Source organism: Artemia franciscana, unplaced genomic scaffold, assembly GCF_032884065.1.
Source record: "Artemia franciscana unplaced genomic scaffold, ASM3288406v1 Scaffold_995, whole genome shotgun sequence".
NCBI classification, from domain to species: Eukaryota; Metazoa; Arthropoda; class Branchiopoda; order Anostraca; family Artemiidae; genus Artemia; species Artemia franciscana.
The window spans coordinates 1-24,055 of NW_027069066.1; the positions used below are offsets into that span (position 1 = coordinate 1).

At 31.3% G+C, this 24,055-nt stretch overlaps 1 protein-coding gene across 2 annotated transcripts; it reads left to right on the forward strand.

Moving 5' to 3' along the window:
* The first annotated feature begins 398 nt into the window (after positions 1 to 398).
* LOC136043785 (alpha-(1,3)-fucosyltransferase C-like) lies at positions 399 to 20,999 on the forward strand. 2 transcript variants are annotated; one of them, XM_065728700.1, is made up of 2 exons: positions 399 to 528; positions 18,577 to 20,999. In XM_065728700.1, exon 2 carries the CDS (start codon positions 18,759 to 18,761, stop codon positions 19,680 to 19,682), a length of 924 nt encoding a protein of 307 aa, XP_065584772.1. In that variant the 5' UTR covers positions 399 to 528; positions 18,577 to 18,758; the 3' UTR covers positions 19,683 to 20,999. The 2 variants fall into 2 exon arrangements, with proteins under 2 accessions (XP_065584772.1, XP_065584773.1); XM_065728701.1 differs by having other exon boundaries at positions 421 to 528; positions 18,682 to 20,999.
* The last annotated feature ends 3,056 nt before the right edge of the window (positions 21,000 to 24,055 follow it).

Here is a 24,055-nt window from a genome sequence, read left to right on the forward strand (position 1 = left end):
TCTCTTTTTAAAGCTCAGTATTTCTCTTTGTATCTCCTTTATCCATCTTTCTCTCTCTTCTGACTTCCAAACTTCTTTTTCTTAGCCTGCAAACTTCTCTTTAATTGTTTCTCCTTTAAAAAAAATTTATCAGTATGTAATGTATGTTTACCTTCAGAAAGAAAATAAAAGAGGAAGAGACAGAGATAGAGAGATATAAAGACGGGGAATTTATAAGGTTGTAATGCGAAGAGAATGAAAGATTGGTACTTTCATATAAAATCTATATCTGTAAAACGAATATTACAATCTTTTCAATATTAACAGTTGAATGGGAATATATTAGATTTCAAAACAAGTTTAAAGTTATGCGGTAAAAACCGGAATGCTTTGAATATTACTGACTATTGGTTGCATTTATTTTAGAGTAATCTTTAGAAAGTGACGATGCCTTATCCAAGAATTTCAAATCAGCAAAAAAAACAATACTAGGCATAGGAAGTGTTAAGGATATTGAAAAATCTGAACAAGTTTTTAGTCTACAGGAAAGTGAGATTTAAAAACGCAATCTTATTTTTTCGATTATAATTTGGGCTTTCCATTTTTAAAACCTGCAGTAAAAATTTAATATTACAGCTTTTTAAATAAGAAATTGAACATAACAGATAATTTATAAGCCTTTGAGCCATGAGAAAACCTTGAGCAAATTCAAAACAGAAAAGAAAAACAATACACGATTCAAATTAAAAGTTATTATTTAATACTCTCAGCCATTCCCATTATAGATAAATTTAAACAATAAAATGAATCTCATTAGTTTTGTCCCAATACATTCTCAGGGTGTGGAAAGCATTCCAACCGTGGATTCTGCCATCAGTAATCCAGTGTATATTTGTTAGTCACTGAATAATGGTGCAAATTTTTATTATTGATAATTACGGAAGCAAAAGGAAATGTGGTAAGACAGCGAAACAGTCCCAAAGTGCTCCCATCTCACAGGTATAACTTAACTGACTGGCCTATTCAGGATTTCTAGGAGAGGGGGCTTAAGCAAATACTTAAATTTCTAGTACTATCTTCTAATCAGCACTGCAGAATAGAAATAGCCTGAATTCTATTAATAGTTGGAGAAGGATCCATGAAGTGGCAGGAATATTGCAATTTACCACAAAATTTAATTCCACAGGTGGCAACCTAATAGTTTTTACATGGATTATCTATAAGGTTTGACACAAATCTGCGGTTTTATATAGTAATATTTACTGTGGATTGTCAAACTTTTCTCTTTTTTGAAGGAAAAAACTATCTTGTGTTTTTCCTCTTTTCTATTCTTTTTTGGGCCATAGATTTTTCCATCATAATTTGATGTAGGACTTCGGTTTCCCTTCTAATAACTGGTCTAAAAGCTTTATCCAATAAGACACAAATTGTCTGTTAAGAACTTTTTTTGTGAAATGTCTAGTGAGTTTTCAAAAAACTGATGGACATCACAAGAATTGCATTTGTAATGCAAGAAGGATACAATGTATTGCTTGTTATTATAACTGTTGCAAATATTCTGCCAATAACTTCCTAAATACGTAAAACGTCTCTTCAGAACGAATTTTTTTTATGACTCATAAGTTAAACCTCACGATTTTTTTTTACAATTTTCGCAGTGTAGAGGTATATGCGAGTTTGGTACTGTTTAAAACTTGAAATGCTTCAGAATTGTGTTAAGAGGATAAAAAAAATTATTCAATCATTCTTACTAACAAGTTTATTCTCAGTTACTAATCAATTTTATGTATCCAGGGTATGTTTGGAACCAAAGGAAGGGGATATAACCCCTTACTAGAACAATCAATAGCCTTACATGTCTGATGCACTGTAGCTTAATTATGATGTGTATTTGTATGATTTTCGTTTTTGGAGAAATAGAACGGTTATTTTGTTCTTTTTCTACATTTAGTTCTCGTTTTAGCTTCCTTGGAATATTTAGCTTCACGTCCTAAGAAAGTTGTCTTCACTTAGGTTTTGTGCGGTAGCTAACAAAATTTTATAATGCCTATTTCTGCTTTTTAATATATTTGCATTATCCGCTTTTAGAGCTACCACCGTTGTTCAGCATTTATAACGCTTTTCAAGGACTTGCAACAATTTTCAGTTTTACCATTTGAAATCCTCCATTTCTTATAAGGTAAAAAAAACTAAGTTTTTCTCATAGTGCTATGAATGATCCTCATGATCTCCAGAAAAAGCTAAGCAATTTTAAACAGTAGATTTTTATTATCAACTTAATAAGCTCTTCAGTAATGCAGACATTAAAAATCAAACTATTATTAATAAACCTATGTTAAAAATGGAAGTAGCTAAATCTAATTTTCCTGCGGGTCAGTATTAATGTCCACGACATAACTTTCCTTTGAGAAAAATTGAGAAGACTATTGAGCTAAAATATCATTACGAAGTGTTAAAATTCTTAATGAAATGTCATCACGATATAGCATTGTCTAAATAAAACTTATTTTTACTTTTGTAATTCCTATTTGTTTTCTATTATTTGTTTTTCTTTCTATTCTTAAGCTAAATTTATACTTACCATTGGTATTACTACAGCATTATCAATTATATTCCCTTGCTACACGTGTGCATACCTGTAAAAAAATGTTTAATGTCTAAAAAGTCTAATGTTTATGTTTGTTCAAATGATCCCTGACACACTTGAATCTCAGTCTACTTTGTCTAATGGTTGTTATAGGGGATGATTGTATTGTCTAACTTTATCTACAGTGGCTGTTCCTTGGAAAGCGAAATGCAGCCTTTATAAAAATATGATGAAATAAAGCCTTTTGAACTAGTCGTTTTGAGGCTGTGGAGTAAAATTGACTTTTTAAAGCTATAGTGTATAAGTTTTTCTAATAAAGTCTGAAAAGACAAGGTTTTCAACTGAAAGATAAGAACAAGATTAAAACATAAGACGAACAAAATTAATTCGATGTTTAAAGGAGGCTGAACCTTTTTCAACCCAAGATCTTTAAGCTAAAGTCTTAAGTTCTTAAAAATTACTTACCATTCATATTTGACAGCCTTTGCTAATGAAAAGTCTTTCTTTCAAAATTATTGCAAAATGTTAAACTTACGCTTAAAAGACAAAAGTAAATGATCAGCACCCTACATACGGAATAATTTATGTTCGTTATAAGTTTTAATGTTGGATCTTAATTTCCGTCGAAAAATTGTTTTTTAATTTTCCAGAAAATAAAATATAATCCTCCTACCACTTATATACATCTTAAAAAAAAAGATTAAAATTACATATCAAATAACCAATGCAGGGGGAACTATAGGGGTCACGGCTTTCCAAATGGAATAATTATCAGACATTTAAATTTGTTGAATAAGAGGCCTGACTTAAAGTTTTAATTGGACGCTTTTGGGAAAAAGGAACGCATAAGAGGGGGTTAGATAAACTCGAATCTTTTTGGTCGCTTAAATTTTGTTCTAGGACATTTAATTGTCGTATGAATAAAGCGTTATATATTCTAAGACAATGGTTTGACAAGTATTCCTTTGGAAACACAAACATAGAAAAAGAAATAATTAAAACCAATTTATAATTTTTATTCCAGTAAACAATAAAATTCCATGTTTTCTTAAATATAAGCAGGAAAGACTCATAGCGAAATCCAGCTCAGATATACCAGGAACATTAAAAAGAATACCTAAATTTCAGACATCTTACCCTTTTGAATGTTTAAGAAATCTGCCCAAAGAAAAGCCAAAATAAGCAAATTAAACAGGTCGAATCTTAAGTTTTGAAAAATTAATCCATGAAATACTAATTTTAATATTAAATATTACACGTTTTAGACAAAATACTCATACCAGGGACTACGAGGCTTACTGTAGGAAGACCTGAAATAAGATAGTAAACAAACTAATCTAATCATGGACAAAACCCTTACCCTATCCAATAAAACACCGAGTGTCTGTTAAGAATTGTTTTTTTTAAATTCCTAGTGCGTTTTCAGAAAATTGATGGACATCACAAGAATTGTATTTGTATTACACGAAGGATACAAAGTTATGCTTGTTTTTATAACTGTTGCAATATTATGCCACTAACTGGCTAATTACGTAAAACTTCCCTTCAGAATGAACTTTTTTCATGACTCATAAGTTAAGCCTCACGACTCTTGTTACCCACGAAAATTTTGTAATTTATTTGCATAATTTACGTTACATTCCACCCTTGTATAGCTGACTAACGCTAAGTTGACAAAGACGATGCGGAGCCAATCTAAATGCCATTATATATTATTTGCCTCTATATTCAATTAGATCAAGCATCCAAAAAGTCGAATCAAGCATCAAATCAAAGTATTTCAATGTTTTCCTCTGAGAATTGTTTGTGCCTTTGAGTGATTAAACAAAAAAGCTGTTTTTTAACAATTGAAAATAAGGATCAATATTGAAACTAAAACAAATAGAAATTACTGCGACATGGGGAGGATATCTACTCGACAATACCTCACTCTTCGTGCTAACGTTATTTAGAATGTCCAAAATCTATTTCATTCTATTTTAACGAACTTTGTGTTCCAATTTTGTCTGTAATGGCTTGGGATACAAATCATACTTTAGCGTGAAGAATGAAGTAAAAAATAGGGGGCAACCCAAACATCCCACAACCGAAAATTACCCAGAGAAAATTTACCTCCCGAAACATTGTCTCCTTACTTCCCAATAACAAAGACTACGTTTAAGCAATAAGCAAAAGGCTATTGATTCTTAAATTAATTGAAAAAAACAAGTTTTTAACTGAAAGTTAGGAACGGTATTAACACTTAAGATGAACAGAAATTATACCGTATATAAAAGGTGCTTTTCCTTCTTCAACGCTTCGCTCTTTACGCTAAAGTTTGATTCTTTTTCACAACCATACTTTTTAAAAAACATAAGCCTTAGCAAAAAGAGTGAGTTGTTGAGGAGGGGACAAAGTCTCTTCATATACAGTATTAGTTTTGTTCGTTCTAAGCTATAATGATTCTACTTACTTTTAGTTTAAAAAACTTGTTTTCGTATTGTGCCTTTCCCGCGTCATATTTCCTCCTGACAGTTCCATCTTTACTAATACCCCCTTCTCCCTGGAAATTTGCTTGCAACGATTAAGCCTGAAAAATATTCTTCACATTCTTCCATTTGAATAAGACTTTAATATCTAATCGGATTCTCGATCACTCCACAAATGTTACCTTCCGTGAATATTATTTCCTAGCAATCAAAATGCGCGGAAAACAGCCCTTAGATATTTCCAACGGAACATCTCCGAATGATAAACTTGCAAAAACAGTAATACTTCCACGCCAGCACTGATGTTTCAATAATTTAACATTTGTATTTAGAAAATTTATATTATTCATTCATAGTACTACTAGTACGAACAACTCATCCCAACACCATACCACCTGAAGCCGTTGACAAATGTGGGCATAATATTTACATATTAGAGGGGGGAGTTATGTATAGCAGGACTGCATGTAAATATGTTAAGTAGAATCATTCTGCATATTATAAAATTAGAATTGTTTTCAGAGTTCAAACGGTCCAAATACTTTACCTCTCTCCCCTCCCATTTTGTGTGTATATATTGCCCAAATTACATTTTTCTCATTTATTTTGTCACTTGTCTTTGTCTTGTCTCTCACTAAGATGAAAAAAATTAAAGAAGACATCGTTTTGTTCTCGAGTTTTGGACAGAGTAAACTTCAGTGAGTTGCGCATAATACACAAGCACCAAAATTTCTTCCCCCAACAGAAAATAAAAAAAAACAATATCCAATTAAAATTATCTATTTCGGAAAACATTATTTTTATGGGGAGGGGGGTATTCGAGCCTCTTGGTTAACTTGATGTTCGTAAAGCATTAGGATACAAAGTCATTTTAAGTATATAGAGCCAAGTGTTTAAAAAAGGGCATCCCCCGATCCCAACACTGAAAATTCCCACCCAGAAAATTTTCCTCCTCGAAAAATGTTGGTTTACTTCTCAATAGTAAATGCTATGTGGAAGCAATAGTCAATAGGCTTTCCTTTTTCAAAATAAAGAGAAAAAAAACAAGTTTTTAAATGAAAGTAAGGAACAACAGAAAAACTCAAAACGAACAGAGATTACTCCGTGTATGAAAGGGGTTGTTTTCTTCTTTGCGCCTTGCTCTTTAAACTATAATTCGGCTTTTTGCCACAGCTTTACTTTTTAAGACAATAAAAAACTTTTGCGTAAAGAGTGAGGTGCTTAGGACGGGGACAGCCTCTTTTATATACGGAATAAATTCTGTTCCTTTTAAGTTTTAATGTTGCTCCTTTATTTCATTAAAAAGCTTTTTTATTTAATTTCTTTCATTTTTCAACAAATGCAGGCTTGAATTTGGCTTATCGTACATGAAAAATCAAAATAAAATTTACATATCGATTTTGGGTTATTTATTCCGTACATGAAGAGTCACCCCCTCTTTATTATCTTGTTCTTTACGTTTGAGCCTTTTGAGCTTTTGAAAAAGTTTCTTATTAAAATGAAATGCAATCATATTTCAGTAAACGCTTTTGAATAAATGTTTCATCCATCCTCCACCTTTTCAAATTTTTAAATCTCCAGTTTAGCATTCAACATTTCCTCAAAAGCATTCAAATGCTCAAGAAAACACTCTCCCGATCTTCTAGGACAATTATATAAATTTGCAGAAAATAAACAGCATCCGCAATTTTTCTTCTGACGAAAATGGCAGAATCCCATGTTTGTATTTTCATTATTTTTTATATTCAATACAGTAACTCTCTCATAAAATTAACAAATAAATGAAATTTTAAAAGAAAAAAAAGTTTTTATCTAAAATCAAAGAATCATATTACAACTCTAAATAAATAAGACTGTTTTATAAATGAGCTGACTTTCCTCTCCAAAGCCTTACTTTCTTTATGCTAAATTTTGAATTTTCCCTCTATTCTTTAAAAAAGACTTAAAAAGCATTAGGATCACTTAATTAAACTAAAATCTTTGTAAAAGCAATAGAGACTATAGTTTAAAGAGCAAAAGATGTAGAAGGGCTCAGTCCCACTGATATATGGACTATTTTTGGTCTTCTTAAATGTTTTTTTGTAGTTTCTTTTGGAAAAAAAATTTATTGTTTTTATCGTGATTATTAATCACATCATGCCGGAGAATCTGACTTCCTTAAGGTAGTTTCTAGCTCTCTATCCTCTCCCCACTCCTTACTCCTTACCCACTTACACTGTTTCATAGCTAACGTTTGAAAATCTCTTAAAAAAACGTAATTTTTTTAAACGGCCATTGGGTTTCAGGAGTTGCTATTGAAGAGTTGCGTCAAAAGTCAAAACTTACGATTAATTAAATATATGTGTGTACTACAATACTACAGTATATGCATACTATATGCTGAACTTTGTTAAACTAAATACTTATATTATATACTAAACTATACTGGATCATAACTAATTTTTTCTGTTCATTTTAAACTTTCATAATACACCTTAACTTTCAGTTAAAATTTTTTTTTTTTTAAATCTAATTTCTTATCGTTCTCAAATAATACCAGAAAATCTGGCTGGCCTTATGAATAAATCTTTCCCTCACGAAAAAAAATCCACCGTAGGAAGCTCTTTACACGTAAAAATAGTCCATTCCCCTCTTCAAGAAAATTTCCCCAAGACAATTCTATTATATCTGAAAAATCCATCCAGAAACTTTCTTGCGGATGATCTAAGATGAAAAATGTTTCTTCCGCACTTTCATTTAAAATTTTCATTTCAACTTTAATTTCTGATTGCTTTTAAGATCATGCCAGTAATCCCATCCGTGAAAAGTTTTCTAACAAAAGGCTTGCAAAAGGGCATTTTCCAGCAAAGATTTCACGGGGGGAGGGGAATAAAAGAATTTTTTAAACTCATATAAAATGTGAAACTGATATATACTCACTTATGATTTTTTAATATATTTCCTGTCTACGCTGTTATTACAAAAGTAAGGGATAAAACTGAATCTCAAAATGAGAAGAATTTATTCAGTACAAGAGAGAGATTTTACGTTCCTTATCCACCTCAAGGTCAAAGAATATTCGACGTGCGCTCATTAAATCAGGAATTGAGAGTTCTAGTCTTTATCAAAGTCAAAGGGGGTTGAAAACCGACCAGCTGCGTGCGACTGATATTTTCCAATATGGGGAACTATTACGTGAATGGCTATTTTCTGTGTGGTGTGTTTTCAGGGGAAGGGAGGGTTAGGCCCCGGCCATCGATAAAGGTCAATTAAAGAAAGCAGCTTTTGTAAAGAAAACGTGTCGCATTTTGAACTCTGAGGGGCTTTTCATAAGCAAAGAATGTGGGTTTCTAAGGGCCAGTCTGGATGGTATAGTATTTTTTCCATCGGGTTAGAAAGCTCTTTGGGGATAAAGTGCCCTTTGACAGTGAAAGGGCTTAAAATTGAAGAGTGGATAGCCCTTACAAAAATTACCTGTCTTAAAAAGAATGTTCATAGTGAAATAAGACTGAAAAGATCACATGACTATTATTACCAAAATCAAATGCAATTGGAATGCTGTGATATCTATTTTGTATACTTTAAAATATTTTTAGGGGACGGGGGAATTATATTATGGAGAGACTGGTTGTCACCAAGAATTTTGGCCTAAGAAACGTACTGCCAAATATACAAAAAATTCATTTTGGGGCACTGCTACCAGAAATTGTCGACAGAAGGTTGCCAAGAAGTATGGAGCTACGAGATCCGTCTATATGAATCTAATTGTGCTAGGTGTAGGCAGTTGTCACGTGTAATTACTGTCTTAGCCAAAAAAATTCAGATATACAAATAAACAAGCGGCACTCAAGCCTTGGAATTTTCTTATGGGTCCGTATAGATAAATAAAATAAAGTAAGTTGGCCACTTCGTTACAAGCAATGATTCAAATTTTATTTGTGTAAATAGGTCTTCAAAAAGTAAAAATTCTAAGACATGTACTTTCACTTGTTACAATTTAGGCCACACCATGGCAAATATTGATGACCATACCACAGGCAAGAATGCAGTGGTAAAATTCACCCCTCTCAAACTTTGCAAAATGCTTAATTTTCCCTGAGAAATGTATAATTTCTTTGATGTTCTCCTGTTATATCTTTCGTAAGAGTACCCTCCCCTCCTCCGAAAAAATTTATCCACTAACAATAATTTCTTAAGCGGCAATAATTTCTTAAGCAAAGCAAATAATTTGCCTTAAGCGGCAAAGGCAAAGGCTATAATTTTATGCAAGTGGTTCATTCTTAACCTATTAGGTTTTTCATTGGAAAAGAATGTATGTTTAATATTGTGTTTCCAAAATAGCTAACAGTAGTAAGATAAAACATTCAACAGCTGTTAATAGGGATTCCAAATACTCTAGAAGAAAGAGAATATTTGCCTACTGGTATTGAAAAAGGTATACCAGTGAAATATAAGGAACGGCTGAGGATTTTCAGGAAAAATATAAAGACGTGCTGAGGAAAAAAGAAGAGAGATTGGATGTCAACCATTACCTCCCTTTATTTGTTCTTTATATGTTCCCCTTTTCTCAATACTGACAGAAATATTAATTGTCACCTTGTCTACGCAAGCTTAAAGGCTTAACAGTAATACTTCCGGGAATAACAAGCTCCGCTCTATCAGGCTCAGAGGCCAAAACCGCAAATAACACAAATTCTGTGTTTTTTACCAGCGGGCTTTTAAAGATGCAACACTATTGTATTTTTTATGGTATAGGCTTCAGTTTCTATTGTAAATTACTCAGGCCAAGAAAGTTCTTTTTTTTCGCTTGCACTTTCTTGGGAAGGGGTGGCTGTACAAACTAGCTTTTCAGTTGAAGTTCAAATTCTTAGAACCCTTTTTAATAAAAAATTTATCTGGAGGTAAAATAGCACCGGATCCCACGCCTTTCCCTTTAAATTTTTCTGATCCAAAATATCAACTAGTAATTTTGTTGAAAATTGCCCAAGGGTTCAGTATATATCCCGGATCGATTAACTCCATCACTCTCAACTCTCCTACAAGCTCACTAGGTAATAGCTATTTGCTATGCAATGTATGTATTTTTATCAAGAAAGTTTTTTATGCAAGGTTTTGTTGTATAAACTTAGCAGAATCTCTTTGGATTAGAAATTGAACATTAAATTGTCTTTTGTATGAGTAAAAAGTGACTGAAGGGTAACCAGCTCCTTCCCTTGACCTTTTATTCAAAGATACATTCAATCACAATTTCAAGACACCTGTAATTTTCAAATAGTCAAAAAGCTAAATAGCTATGCTTCTGGTGTTGACAATCCTCCCCAGACACCTTGGTGAAGGAGTTACAAGATATGAAACTGCTAAGTGTTAATATATGAAGTTTTTATTTATAAGAAGGAGATATATTTTATCCTAGATCTCAAAAGGGAATTAGGATATTGAAATTAAGAAAATGTTTAAAGAGAAACTGAAATCAATCAAAACACACTAGGTGTTTGCTCGTTTTGAGAAAGAAATATCAGCAACGTCAAACAAACGTCAGAATTTTTTAATTTAGAACTCTCAAAGAGTGTTGAGTGGATGCTAAAGAGAATTTATATTTCAGCCATCCACTTCCAATATTGGCACTCGTTAGGTGTTCCCTCTGCTAAAGACTAGTCAAAATGTCCAATGGCTATATTTCCATGAATGCCGTGGCTTACCATTGTGGGGGCAAGGATTGTAAACTATGCAATTTTTCTCCTTGTTGCCAAGAAGTTCAAAAAGTACAATAATTTCTGGCAGCAAAAATGTTCTCAAAGCTGCTCAAATTCATATGGAAGCCATAATACCCAAAATGGTAGACCAAAGAGTACCACAAAATATGGCTGCTCGTTAAAAATTTCTAAATGAGTCGACAGATAAGTAAAATATATGCAAGGCTTTTGAAAAATATATTTGAGAATTGAGGCTTATATAAAGCATGCATCAAAGAAAGCCACGAATGCTATAAATAAGTAAATTTACAAATTTGTAAGCATTCCACTGTGTATTGTGAATAAATTTATTTTATTTCTTCCCATAGTAATTGAAATTCTTCTCCTTATGTTTGGCTAAGACTCTAGAAGGGTTTCCTTTACAAAACATTTTTTTCACTCCGTCAAGTCAAAAATATTCCAACAAATAAGTCTACATTATCAAGTACATTTGCAAACTCCTATATTTCTTACTCCACTCAAACTAATTGAATCAAATCTTTTTGTTAGCTCTTGATAGCTATATAAGAGCCTGCTCATGTAAGCTTTTTTTCTGACTTGATCAGCCGATAAAAAAGCTGACACTTGGAAAATGATTTTACGGTACTTAATCATGTTAATACTAAGTTTCCAAGTTACCTACGAGAGAAATTTAAGAAAACTCCAACAGTTTGTTTTATTTTTTTTAAATCTCACCTAAGATATTTCCCTATTAGCGCACAAAGGTCCAATTTAGAAAAGTCTCAATTTTTTTTGAAAGAGCACTAGCTTTGCAGGTTTTAAGCTATCCATAAGTATATAAGGCTAATTAGCAACAACATCAAATTTTATGTTACTTGATTTAGGGTCATTTAAATTTTCAAGATTTTTGATCTATCAAAAATTACGTTTTTATAGTCTATAGTTTCGGGTGATATACCACAAAAGATAAAAATTTTAAAATCGTTATTTTGAGTTTTTAAAACTCTATTAGTATCTAAAATAAAATTTATCGTAAGTTTTCTTTTTTAATATCTACAGATGAAGCATACTATATCCAATAGCTAGAAGGACTCATAGTTGAGAATGAAGACTCTCTCAAGACTGAAAAGTCTTATTTACATGACACTGGGAGGTTTTAGCTTGGAGGATACTTCCAAACGATTTTTATTTGTAAAAAAAGCTACCTCTAGAACCGTCAAGACAAAAATGATGAGAAAGAGATTGATTTGGATAGAATTCTTCCTGATATGGCTGTTGTCACTGATAAAGAAGAAGGGGGTGAGGGTAACCAAAAAATTTTTCCAATTATTTCGGTGGGATAATAGAAATAAAAACTACTTATACATCCTTAACAGACAAAATATAGTCTGATAGAAATGATAGAGGTGGATAGAAATAATCCACCTAGTCCTTCTGTTGCATCTACTTTACTTGCTGTTGATTTTGAAAAAGTTCAACTAAGGTGTCATAGAAAAAATACCCAATAGTAGCGTAAGGACCAGCTTCAGAACTCGCATCTAAAATGTCTCAACCTTGGAAAAAAATAGAGAGATGTACCAAAATATAGACATGTATGACAGTTCATAAATGTTACATCAAAATCACTAAATAGACTCGGGAACCTGTTCAGTAGCATGATTATTACATCGTAATTTGACATTTACTTTAAGTTCTACAACACTAATACTCGTGCTATGGCAATATGAAAACAGAACTATATATTTAAGTGGATTGGGACATCGGTTTCTCAATGAGGTTTGAGGGGATAGACAATTTTATTGTGAATTGGGCTACTACCATGATAGCATCATATATCTAGTGAAAAAAAGTTTTTTCCTTCCTTCGAGTCAAAGAAAAGGGAGTTGAGGACAACATAAACAGTTTTCCGATGGTTTTGGTGGGATGATAAAAGTTAAAACTACTCATACAGCCTTAACAGACAATATAGCTGCAAACAATCTACCCAGTCCTCCTGTGGCATCTACTTTAGTTGTTGTTGACTTTGAAAACAATTTACTAAGGGGTTGTAAGAAATTCCTCAAAATGGCGTAAGGACTGCCTTCAAAACCCATATCTAAGAAATCTGAAACTTGGAAAAAAATAAATGGATATACCTAACTAGAAAAACTTATGACAGGTTCAAAAACATTAAATCAGAATCACTGCCTAGATTTGGCACTCCTTTTAGTAGCATGATTAACAAATCGTAGTTTGAGTACTGCTGTAAGATCTAGGACAGCGAAAATTGTGTTATGATAAAATTCAAAATGGCTACATATGTTTTTTTTTGGATTGTGACATCAGCTTCTCAATGAGGAATAAGGAACTTGAGAGCTTTGTTTTAAATTTCGCCACTCTGACGATATCATTATATATCCAGTAAAAGAATGGTTTCCCTCCGTCCAGTCAAAGACGAAGGAGTGAGAACAAAATAAAAAAGTCTTTTAATGGTTTTGGTGGCAAAATAGAAGTTGAAATTCATTAGACAACTTTAAAAGACAATCCATTCAGTCTTCCTGTTGCCTCTATTTTATTTGTTGTTGACTTTGAAAAGTTCTACTAAGGTTTCACAACAATATATCCGAAATTAGCGTAAGGACTAACTTCAATACTCGCTTCTAGGAAATCTGAACCTTGGGAAAAAGGACAAGAAACACATATGACTGTTCAGAAATATTCCATCAGAATCACTGCCTAGACTCAAAAGCCATTCAGTAGCATGATTAACATATCGTAATTTAAGGTTTACCGTAAGTTCTAGGACAGTGATATTCGTGCTATGTTAATTTGGACCAAAGCAATATTTGTCTCTCTGGATTGTGAGATCTGACTCTTGATCTCAGATCTCACACTCTTGATCTTGGTTGGAAAAAATTGACAGTTTTTTTTGAAAATTTTGCTACTACCATGATACCATCATATAACTAGTGAAAGAAGGTTTTTTCCTTTTTCAAGTCAAAGAAAAAGGAGTTTGGGGACAACAAAAGAAGTATTTCAATGATTTCATTGAAATAACAGAAGTTGATGTTACTCATACAACCTTCAAAGACAATGTAGCTACAAATTATCCACCCTGTCACCTGTCGCCTCTAATTTAGTTACTGTCAACTCTGAAAACGTTCTGCTAGTGTATTATAAAAAAACAACAGTTGTGGAAGGCCCACCTTCAAAACTCGCATCGTAGAAATCAGAAGCTTGGAAAAAGATAAAAAGATATACCGAACTAGAAACACATGTGGCGGTTCAGAAATATACCATCAGTATTACTGCCTACACTCGGGAACCCGTATAGTGACATACTTAACATATTTCAATTTGATGATTACTTTAAACTCTAGGACAGTAATATTCTCGCTATGATATTGTGCAGATTTTCAATGAAATTCAAGGATATTGACATTTTTTTCTTAATTTGACTACTCTCACAATAACAACATACACTCAGTGAAAGAATGTACTGGTCTAGGTCAAATAACCCAGTCATTCCTATAGGTGGATAAGTCTAGACTCATAACAAGTGTTTGAAGATAAAGAAAAACCTATACATTATAAACCTGTACATTACTTATCATGACAAACTGCAGGAAAGTGAGAATATGCCTAAAGTGAGGTCACTTTTAGATTCCATGTGCAGTAAGGTTGAGGAGACTTTCTTCGGATGAACAAATGATTTTATCCTTTTGTAGACAGAGCTGTAAGGTTCTTATGCAAGGAAAACTTATTTAATTTGGACATAAAGCAAGTTTAATAGCTTTTTTTATTGAATTCCTTACAAAATTTATCTTAATTGATCTTTTCGGTAGGCGAGAAAATATTTAGGGACAGCTCGCAATACTGCTTTGTCCAACGATGTCTTATGCTGATTGCCTACTGAGCAGAAGTAATTCAATAAACAATCATTATTCGATAATCCCTTCACAAAATTTGCATTGTAGGTCACTATTACTGAACATGAAAATTGTTGGAAGGATGTTGTCTCGAAAAAAACAATTCTACTAAAAAGAGGGAATGCAGTTTTAGTAGTCACAGGTCAAATGAAGTGGTGATGGCTATAAAGTGGAAGGATAGCAGAGCGGTCTATGTAGCGACAAAGTAATACTGTACCAAGCCACTTTACTAGGAAAAAGTAATTCTGTTCAACAACTTAAAAACTGCCCTCCTGGTGATTGATAGTGCTTAGGATTTGCATAGAACTACCCTTGGAAATCAGCTACTCATGTATTTATAACAGCAAATAAAATAGGATAAATTACATCTCTGCAAAATAACTCAATAGCTAGAGAATAGCTAAGACCGACAAAATAAATTCATTTTAATATATCCATCAATACCCAGAATAATCTGAATGATCCATGCTTACACCTTCGGGCTGAAAAATGTATGACCTCACGAATCCTTACGTTAAAACCCTGTTTTAATGCAATAAAGTAAGCATTGGAAAATGTTACCAGCAAATAATCTAAGGTTCATTCTAGTAGGTTAAAATTCTTGTCTTGCGTTTTAATGTGTAATGCTGCGAAAACTGATGTCTTTTCTATGTTACGAAATGAACGGTTCAAGTCCCTGCCCAATAGCCCTTTTTGGTGATCATTATTTATGAATAGAGGTCCACCATTTTAGTGGATGTATTTTCCAAAAGATTACGCCTCTATTAAATATCAAGTGTTCCATCTAATCCATCTGGAAAACCATTTTACTTAATTTTACCTACCTGAGGCAGCCTTATCTAATCACCAATACATATTTGACTCCTAAGAGATAAGAATATTAACAAAAACAAAAATATATTCCTGACCTGTAGTCTAACAATTTTCCTAATAAGGATTAAGTGGAAGTGCTGTAAAACATACTTTCTCTAAATATACGAAACTATGACAGGAAAATGGTATCAAAAATATCTATTGTTATGCTAACTATGAAAGGAAAAATTTTGAAAGACCCCTTAAACTTCACCCTGGCTTATGGCTAGTGCAAGAAAATCTTAACACACAATATAGTTGGTAAAACAAAAACTATTAACAGATTTGACAGGTGCATATAATGTCTAAGATGGCTTGTGTAAAATACAAACAAAATACAAAAGTCTGTGTTGATAGTATTGGAATTTAGAGAAGCAACAAAATCACCAATGTCAAAAGAGATCAAAGTGGGCAATTAAAGATTCAGTGTTATTAATATTGCAGTTTAAACTAGCAGCCCTTTCTGCTGAAAAATTTCTTAAATACAGATAACCTACTAGAGAAATTCAATTATATTTCTGGTTAATGTACTGTTTAGGAAAAAAACTAATGGAATAGCTTTTATTTAAAAATTATTTTATCCATTTTAGTGACTAAGAACCATATATATATATATATATATATATATATATATATATATATATATATATATATATATATATATATATATATATATAATCACTTAGTCAGATGCAATTTCAGTAGCTTAATTTGATGCACACGGAACAATATTATAAGCTTCCAATAGATTAAGAGGTTAGAAAACATAAATCACGACTTAGTCAGAATGACTGTTTTTTAAAGATGTTAAAATAGTAAATTATCATTTTAGACCCAATAAAATAAACGCTCTATAAATATTATTTTAACTGAATCTTCATACAATTTTTTCGGGTCAGAAGGAATGAAAGATTCAAAAACTAAATTTTTTGCTGCAGATTAGTCTTCCCAATTTGAGAAAAGGGCTTTTAAAATCACTGTTACGTAACAAAATTCTATACAATTGAAAATCTTTCCTACCTCATGAATAGACAATGCACCAGAACACACACAAGTGGAAAAATGTATTGTATTTTATTACAGCAGAAAATAACAAGATTAAACGCTAATGGTTTTTCTTACTATTGAAATAATATAAAAAAAAATTTTCATTAAACATAAGCTGAAAATTTTTAGGTATAATTACCCAACAGAAAATCAAAAACATCACCAAACTGAATCTTGAGGCTTTACAGAATCTTGCAGTTTTATCATATCCTTAAGAATTTTTATCCATTTTCTTGTAACAGCATTCCAATTTGTGATTTTTCACAGATTATTACACTTAGAAGCATATTGAAAACCTGATAATTTTTATATCACAGAACTTGTTCCCTGCATTAGAACTTTCATAAATATCACTTTGCAGTAATAAATTTTTTCAATGAACATCTATTCTAATTATTCTAAAACTAGAGAAAATAAGAATATCCTCACTTTCTTATCATTATACAGTAAAAAACTAACAGATTATTACCAGTAGTTCTCAAAGTTTAACTCGTATTTCATTGACTATTCGCTACATACTTTAAAAACTCATATTGCCAATATAAGGATATCTACTGCTGAAGATGTAATGTTCCTCTCATCACCCTTGTAACTTTGACCTCTTTGTACTACGAGGGTAAGTGTTTATGGTGAAAAACATACCTTTATAAGGGTTATCTGTCATTAAAACATAAAAGAAACAAGCAAAACCTGAATCATAGCACAAATAATTGAAAATGACAAAAAACGACATCTTTTGATAGACCCACTATACAATTGTATAAATTCTTTTTAGAATTAAAATCATCTTGACGCCTATTCAGAAATTATTTCTGATTGAAATTTTTAGTACGTTTTTAAAGTTATTCTTCCCCCAACAGCTTCGAAACAAAATAGTGGAAAAGTTCCTTTTAAAATGACTATTATATTAAATTATTATATTAAATTACATTAAAGAAATACTATGAATTTTAAAGGCTAAATTTAGATTTAATGGAAAATATCATTTATTTAATTCATAACTATTGAATGTTTTCTCGTGATTATTGCATTATACGCTTAAAGTACTATCATATTAAATATTATGAATGTTATAATTTTAGTATAATCAAATTCAAGATTAATCATAGCTTATATATTATACAAGGCAGTATGTTTTGACGAATATAACACGCTAATATTCTGAAAAGCACGACTTTTTGAGTTGACTACGAAAAACTTACAAACCCATATACGTTTCAAAAAGTAAGAAAAAAGTTTTATGTTAATTTTTAAGGAAACAGACCTAAGTATGCAGTTGTAGTTTTCCCTTTTAGCGGGCATCAACTCGAAAAATTCCTAGCAAACACAAAGAGTTAAAGAATATTTAACTTTCTTTTAATGTTTCTTTTGTCTTTTTCAATCCTAGTATTTCTAATGTCCAATTATCTATAGATGAAAAGCACTGTCAAATTTAATGAGTCAGATTTCATTCGTTATTGATATGTTTTTGATATCTGATTCTCGTAGACTTTCTTCCGGTAATTAACTATTAATGTTAAACTGTAAATAGGTACTAAAATTTAAAACCCTTTCACCTAGTTGCTGCTTTTACATCACAGTTTATCAGTATATCTCAGTAGAACATGTTTAGTGATAGCTCAGTAAAACATGTACATACTTGGCTACCCTTTGATTAACATATTTTTCTAAATTGAACTAAAGTTATGTTTGGGCACTAACAACAGGTTTTTTGCCTATTGAGAAGAGCTTTAAGTAGAGGAGACAAAATTTAATCAACTTAATTCGTGATCACACGGAAGTGTTTAAAAAGCCGCACACTTTCTATTGACTATTGTCCCAAGACTGCATTATAAATATAGACAATACTTAGTTTTTTTTCACGATTACAGCATAGATTAATGAAGATACAGTTAAAAATATTATCCAAAATCTATTTATTTATAAAATTTTCTGTTTTGTGATGAATGAAGAGTCACAGAGCCTGCTTGAAGGTATTCAACTAGTTTTTTAGTTTATTATTTCTCTAAATAAACTCTTCAAAAATGTGTTCTATAGTTATTTTCTCCTGTTTATTTTTCTAGACAAAACATGCATATCAAGTGTATCTTCTTTTGGATATCAGGATGTGCAATGCTGTTGATTGTGTACACTGCATATTGGGAAGCAATTCACGGTAATATTTTTAGGCAGAATGCTTTGTGGTTTCAATCGAAAAAAAAATCTATACTCTTGTGGAACCCGTGGTGGAATTCATCACTAGATTATGGTTTTGGAATTGGCGATGAACCTTTTAAAGAAGAACAAGTGTGAATACACTAATTGCTACATCACACATAACAAGTCACATAAATCCTCTTCCGAATACGATGCCATTGTTTTTCATGCTCCATTGTTATATCTTTGGCCAGCTATCTCAAATCGAGCATACCATCAAAGATATGTATTTTTTTCCAAGGAATCTCCAGTGAATATTAGACCATATCACCATTTTGGAAATTTCTTTAATTGGACCATTACCTATAGGGAAGATTCTGACATTTATTTTCCAAAAGGAGAAATTAAAAGGAGAGAAAAAAGAGTCAAAAGAGAATACAAAACTTTTACAAAGCAAAATCTAGTAGTTTGGATGGTAAGTCACTGTCAAACGCATGGTCACAGAGAAGATTACATTGACGAGTTACGTAGATATATTCAAGTGGACGTATATGGTACGTGTGGGGCCAACAGATGTCTAAGTGAATATTTAGAAGAATGCTACAATATGATTCAAAACAATTATAAGTTTTATCTATCTTTTGAAAATTCACTTTGCAAAGATTACGTGACTGAAAAATTATTTAATATACTTCAGTATGATGTCATACCTGTTGTATATGGTTCAGCTGATTATAATAGAATTTTACCTCCAAACTCATACATTAATGCTTTAGACTATAGCCCATCTGAATTGGCAAATCTTTTAAGAGATATTGGAGATGATTTAATTAAGTATCAAAGATATTTCAAGTGGAAAGAGGAATATTACTTACACATTTACGATATAAAACACGCTTTTTGTGAGCTTTGCAAAAAATTGCATACTGACACTGAAAAAAAGTCTTATAGAAATTTTAACAAATGGTGGATAGATGGCAGTAATTGCACCAAAGGTCCCATCATCCGAAGTGCACCTGTTTTGAATTTCTAAGGTTTTGATGGTACTTTCAACTCATTTTTATTTCACTTTTTACAGCGATTATGTTTAGCATATATTAATAATTAAATGGAGATATCTTAAATATCTTTCAAACTTTGAAGAATATTTTTCCTTTTACCAATTTAAAAATAATTTACCACTCTCTAATTGGTTTTTATTTGAACTACTTCTCATTTTTATATCTTAATACCTCTTGGTAGAATATAAAACCCTTACAGCTACCAAAACATGGGATAGTAGGAATACTTGGTTGGGAAACAAGAATACTTTACATGGGTCCTCAAAACTTGAAAATGTTGGAAACTAAACCATTATTCCTTTTCTTAAGTTTGTTAGATTTAAATAATATACGATTATTAGATACTTCTATATGGCATTTTGTCAAATCCAAATTTTAAAAATTATTTCTCTGATAAATCTCAGTTAATTTCACTCCCTCGTTCGGAATGTCGGTGGTCTGAGACGAACTTAATTCCTTTTTTAAGTTCTGAAAAGTCAAGACATTCGATTAGCTACCAAATAGCCTTCATTGCAACCAACTATAAGCCAAATAACAAAATTTTGTTTGATCCATCCCAAAAATCTAACTTAAACTCAAAAAAGCAAATATTAAATACTCTTTGCTAAAATTTTGATTAGTTACCATCAATGATGGAAATGAAACTGTTTGATCTTCTTCTTTGTGTGTTTGTTTTTGTGTTCCTGGGTTTGGAGTGGCCTCCCGTGCTCCTGTCCCCGATATTTATCTATTTACTTATCCTTGTTGCTTCTCTTTTATGAGTTTTTTTTATTTTGTATGTTTTTTGCCGTGTTAAATTTTGGAATTTTTATTATGATAAAATGTTGATGTTCCTACACTTTCCTAGCCTCGCAAGCTCTGATCTCTGTTGGGGTATAATATTTTTTTTTATTTTAAAGTTGAATAAGCAAAAAGTTAGAGTTGAAGTTTATGTTGAAGTGACTGATATTTTATTTTAGAATTTGGAAATGAAGCTGAACTAAGAAGTAAATACAGTGAAATTACTAAAGTTACTATTATTAGGAGCCGTCCTGGCCGAGTGAGTTGGTGTGCTGGATTCGGGATCCCTTGTCTGAGAGGACGCGGGTTCGAATCCCAGTGTACCCAATTCTTCAGTTTGGGACGGGGGTCAGTGGCGTGACTCTGTAAGCTTAGCCAGAGTTGATCCAGCTTTAAATGGGTACCTGGAGAAATCTGGGGAAGGTAAACAGGAAGGGTGTGCGAAAGCACAGGATGGCTGGCCCCCAACCCCCCATTGCACTTCCTGGCTGAAGGGCCGAGAAACGGAGATCAGCACCGCCGGTAGACACTGTAAAGTCTAATGCTCTATCCTTTACCTTTACCTTTTTTTATTATTACAAGAAATGTTGATAAATACATTTTCATGGTTCATTAGTAGATATCTCAATTGTGAGGAAGAATCCAACCTCTGATGTCATATAAAGTTTTATTTCAAAGACAGAACCAGGAACCCTACTCTGTGAGAATCCCTTAGAAAGGTTAAATATTCCAGTCTATCGAAAAGAATATATCAACTTGCAAAAAATTATAATAACCAATCAATTAGGTACATTAAATGATCTGAATGGAGAAAATATTTAATTTGTTTTAGACTTGAAAACATTAAGTGAAATTATTTAATAATTTTAATTTATAGTAAATTTTGATCAATAAGAAACAATTATTGTAACATGACAGTGCAGTAGTTTGATTAAGAATTTAAAAAAATCAACTAATGTGAACTACCCAAGACATCCATAAGAAATATAAAGGATTAAGATCGTTCTTTGTATAACACTATAATTAAACCTAAACTAGAACTATTTGAAAATAGAGCGACATAATGCGGAAAAGATTGGATAGATTATAATCAAAGAGAGTTAAAGAATTTAAAATCTCTAAAAGATATAATTCCAGAGAATAATAAGAAAATTTTTAATAAACATCTTGATAAACAAAGGAAAGGCTTATTCGATGCAATGATTTATAGGAAGGGACTTACATCCATGGTAATTTTCTTGACAATCTCGATCAATATTTAAGATTGGCTCCCACTGATTGAAAATCTTTCAAAGTTTATTTAATAATTCTTTTCTTATATAAATGGCATTTATTCAAATTGTTGCTTCCTATTAGGATAAATTTGAAAAGCCTATTGTTCATGATTCTACAACCAAAAATTTGAATGTATCTCATCCATTAAATTAGAATTTCATTTTAAAAGATGTGGTATCTTAAATTCTTTCAAGCTTTACTTACCTATATGCAAAAGTGAAAATGACAAGACTGGATGGACAAAATTTGAGAAATAATGATGAAGCTACTTTAACAAGTAATGGATTTAATTTGTTCAGAAATGCTGAATATAATATCAATGAAAATGAATATATGCATTTATTTTTTTTTTATATTATATTGCAGCGTACTCCTCATTTTTGAGGGAAATAAAGAAAATAAATAAATAAAAAATATCGCTAATATTTATTATGTAGGAGTAACAACTGCTTTTCAAATTCAATTAGAATAACAATTTTTGCTAGAATAGCAATTTTTCAGATAACTTCAGTCAGATCACAGCAACTATTATGTTTTGGTATACAGATAAAACCCTATCTGTTGTTTCAGTAAAAGTTGAAGATAAGTTTCAAAACACTGTAAAACGAAGTAGAGCAGCTGGTGGAATCATTTCAACGAAACGAAATAAAACTTTTGATACTGGTTTATTTAAAAGATTAAATAAAAAGATACAGTAACATGGTTAGAGTGTATTTACCACTATCAGTGTTATTTGGAGTTGTTCAAGATATTAATTGTATTTTTCTAATAGGAAACCTTTTTTCTAATAGGATAATAAAATCAGGAATTCAAAATTTTAATGTAGATTTACTGCATTTATCATGAATGTTGTCAATATAAAATCCCAGTTTACCTATAACGACTTAAATAGAAGCTGGATTTACGAAGAGGCCCGAACATTTTGCGGGATGAGGAAAGGACAGCTCGTTTGAATAAAAATGGGTAGCTTGACATACTTACAAAAGTGATAACAAAACAGATTAATAATTAATAAGGAGGGTAGTCAGTAAAAACTAAAATAGAACTTAAGTTGTTGTTGTGTTATAGAGATCTGAAAAATAGCAGTTATACGCAAAACAATATAGTGTTCGACCATATGATCACTGGTGGAATTTAAGCTAGAATAAATGGATATAAGTACCCACAAGAAGATTTTAAATGTGGTTTCAGTGATGCTAATGAAGATTATTCTAACACTTATCAAATATTTTTATATTTAGGATAAACCGATAAAAATACTGATACTGGAACATTATAAGTCACAATTCTTGTAAAAAAAAATGTATCCTTTATTTTGTTTTGATGTTCCAAAGCATGAATTGAATTTTTATCATGTTTCAAAATAATATGAGTCGAAATATTTAACATATGCTCTGCTACATTTTCAGAAACAAAAGATATCATAAGAATCATTGATAACAAATTATAAGTTAGTATAATAATTATTTTTTATTTGCAAATTTGTTTGATACAATTATTTATTCATAAATGAAGAAGTTTTTAAGCAAAATGAAATAAAAATACATAACATCGAACTATAAGGAAAGAGGATTTAGGTATCGGAATAGAATAAATGATTAAAGAAATAAAATGTATCACAACTAGATATGGAAATAAAATTGTTATTACTATGGATTTCAATGGTGAAATGATTAACATATTTGCACCTAAGTGTTTTGTTTCTATGGCAGTCGACCTGAAAAAGACATCTTAAAAATTATATATAGGTAAGATTTTAAAGGGTAGTGGATGAAAAAATAAAGATAATATAAACTATTTAGATATTGACATCGAACTATTCACTAAATATTAAATAATAAAATTTTATCATTAGTATATGAAAATTGATTAAACTGAAAAATGATTAAACTGTTATTTCAAAAATTCATTGAATTATTATTTCATAAGATCAGTTTTGATCTAAATGCTAATGATGGGAAATTGTAAAAATGTATTAAATATTCATTTTAAATGGTTTGAATTCAATTCAAAATGGGATAAATTGATAGGGAGATGTAGGTGGGGTTTCGAACCCCTGCTCACATTGTGAAAAAGTGAAAAAATTTTGAAATTGTCTTTTAAAATAAACCAGATTCAATTGATAAGGGAGTAAGTTTCATTGATTTGACAAGTTGTCCAGAAAATATATTTACTAGGCTACTCTTATTTTTTATTTTCGTCTCTGTTTTATCACTATTAACATGCCTCTTTTCTCAATGTTATAAGTCATAACCATTAAAATACTACATGACTTCAGGATATCTTTGGA

What these genes read in the sequence shown, in the direction of transcription:
- LOC136043785 (XM_065728700.1), top strand. Translation starts at nt 18,759, where the DNA reads ATGGTTTTGGAATTGGCGATGAACCTTTTAAAGAAGAACAAGTGTGAA.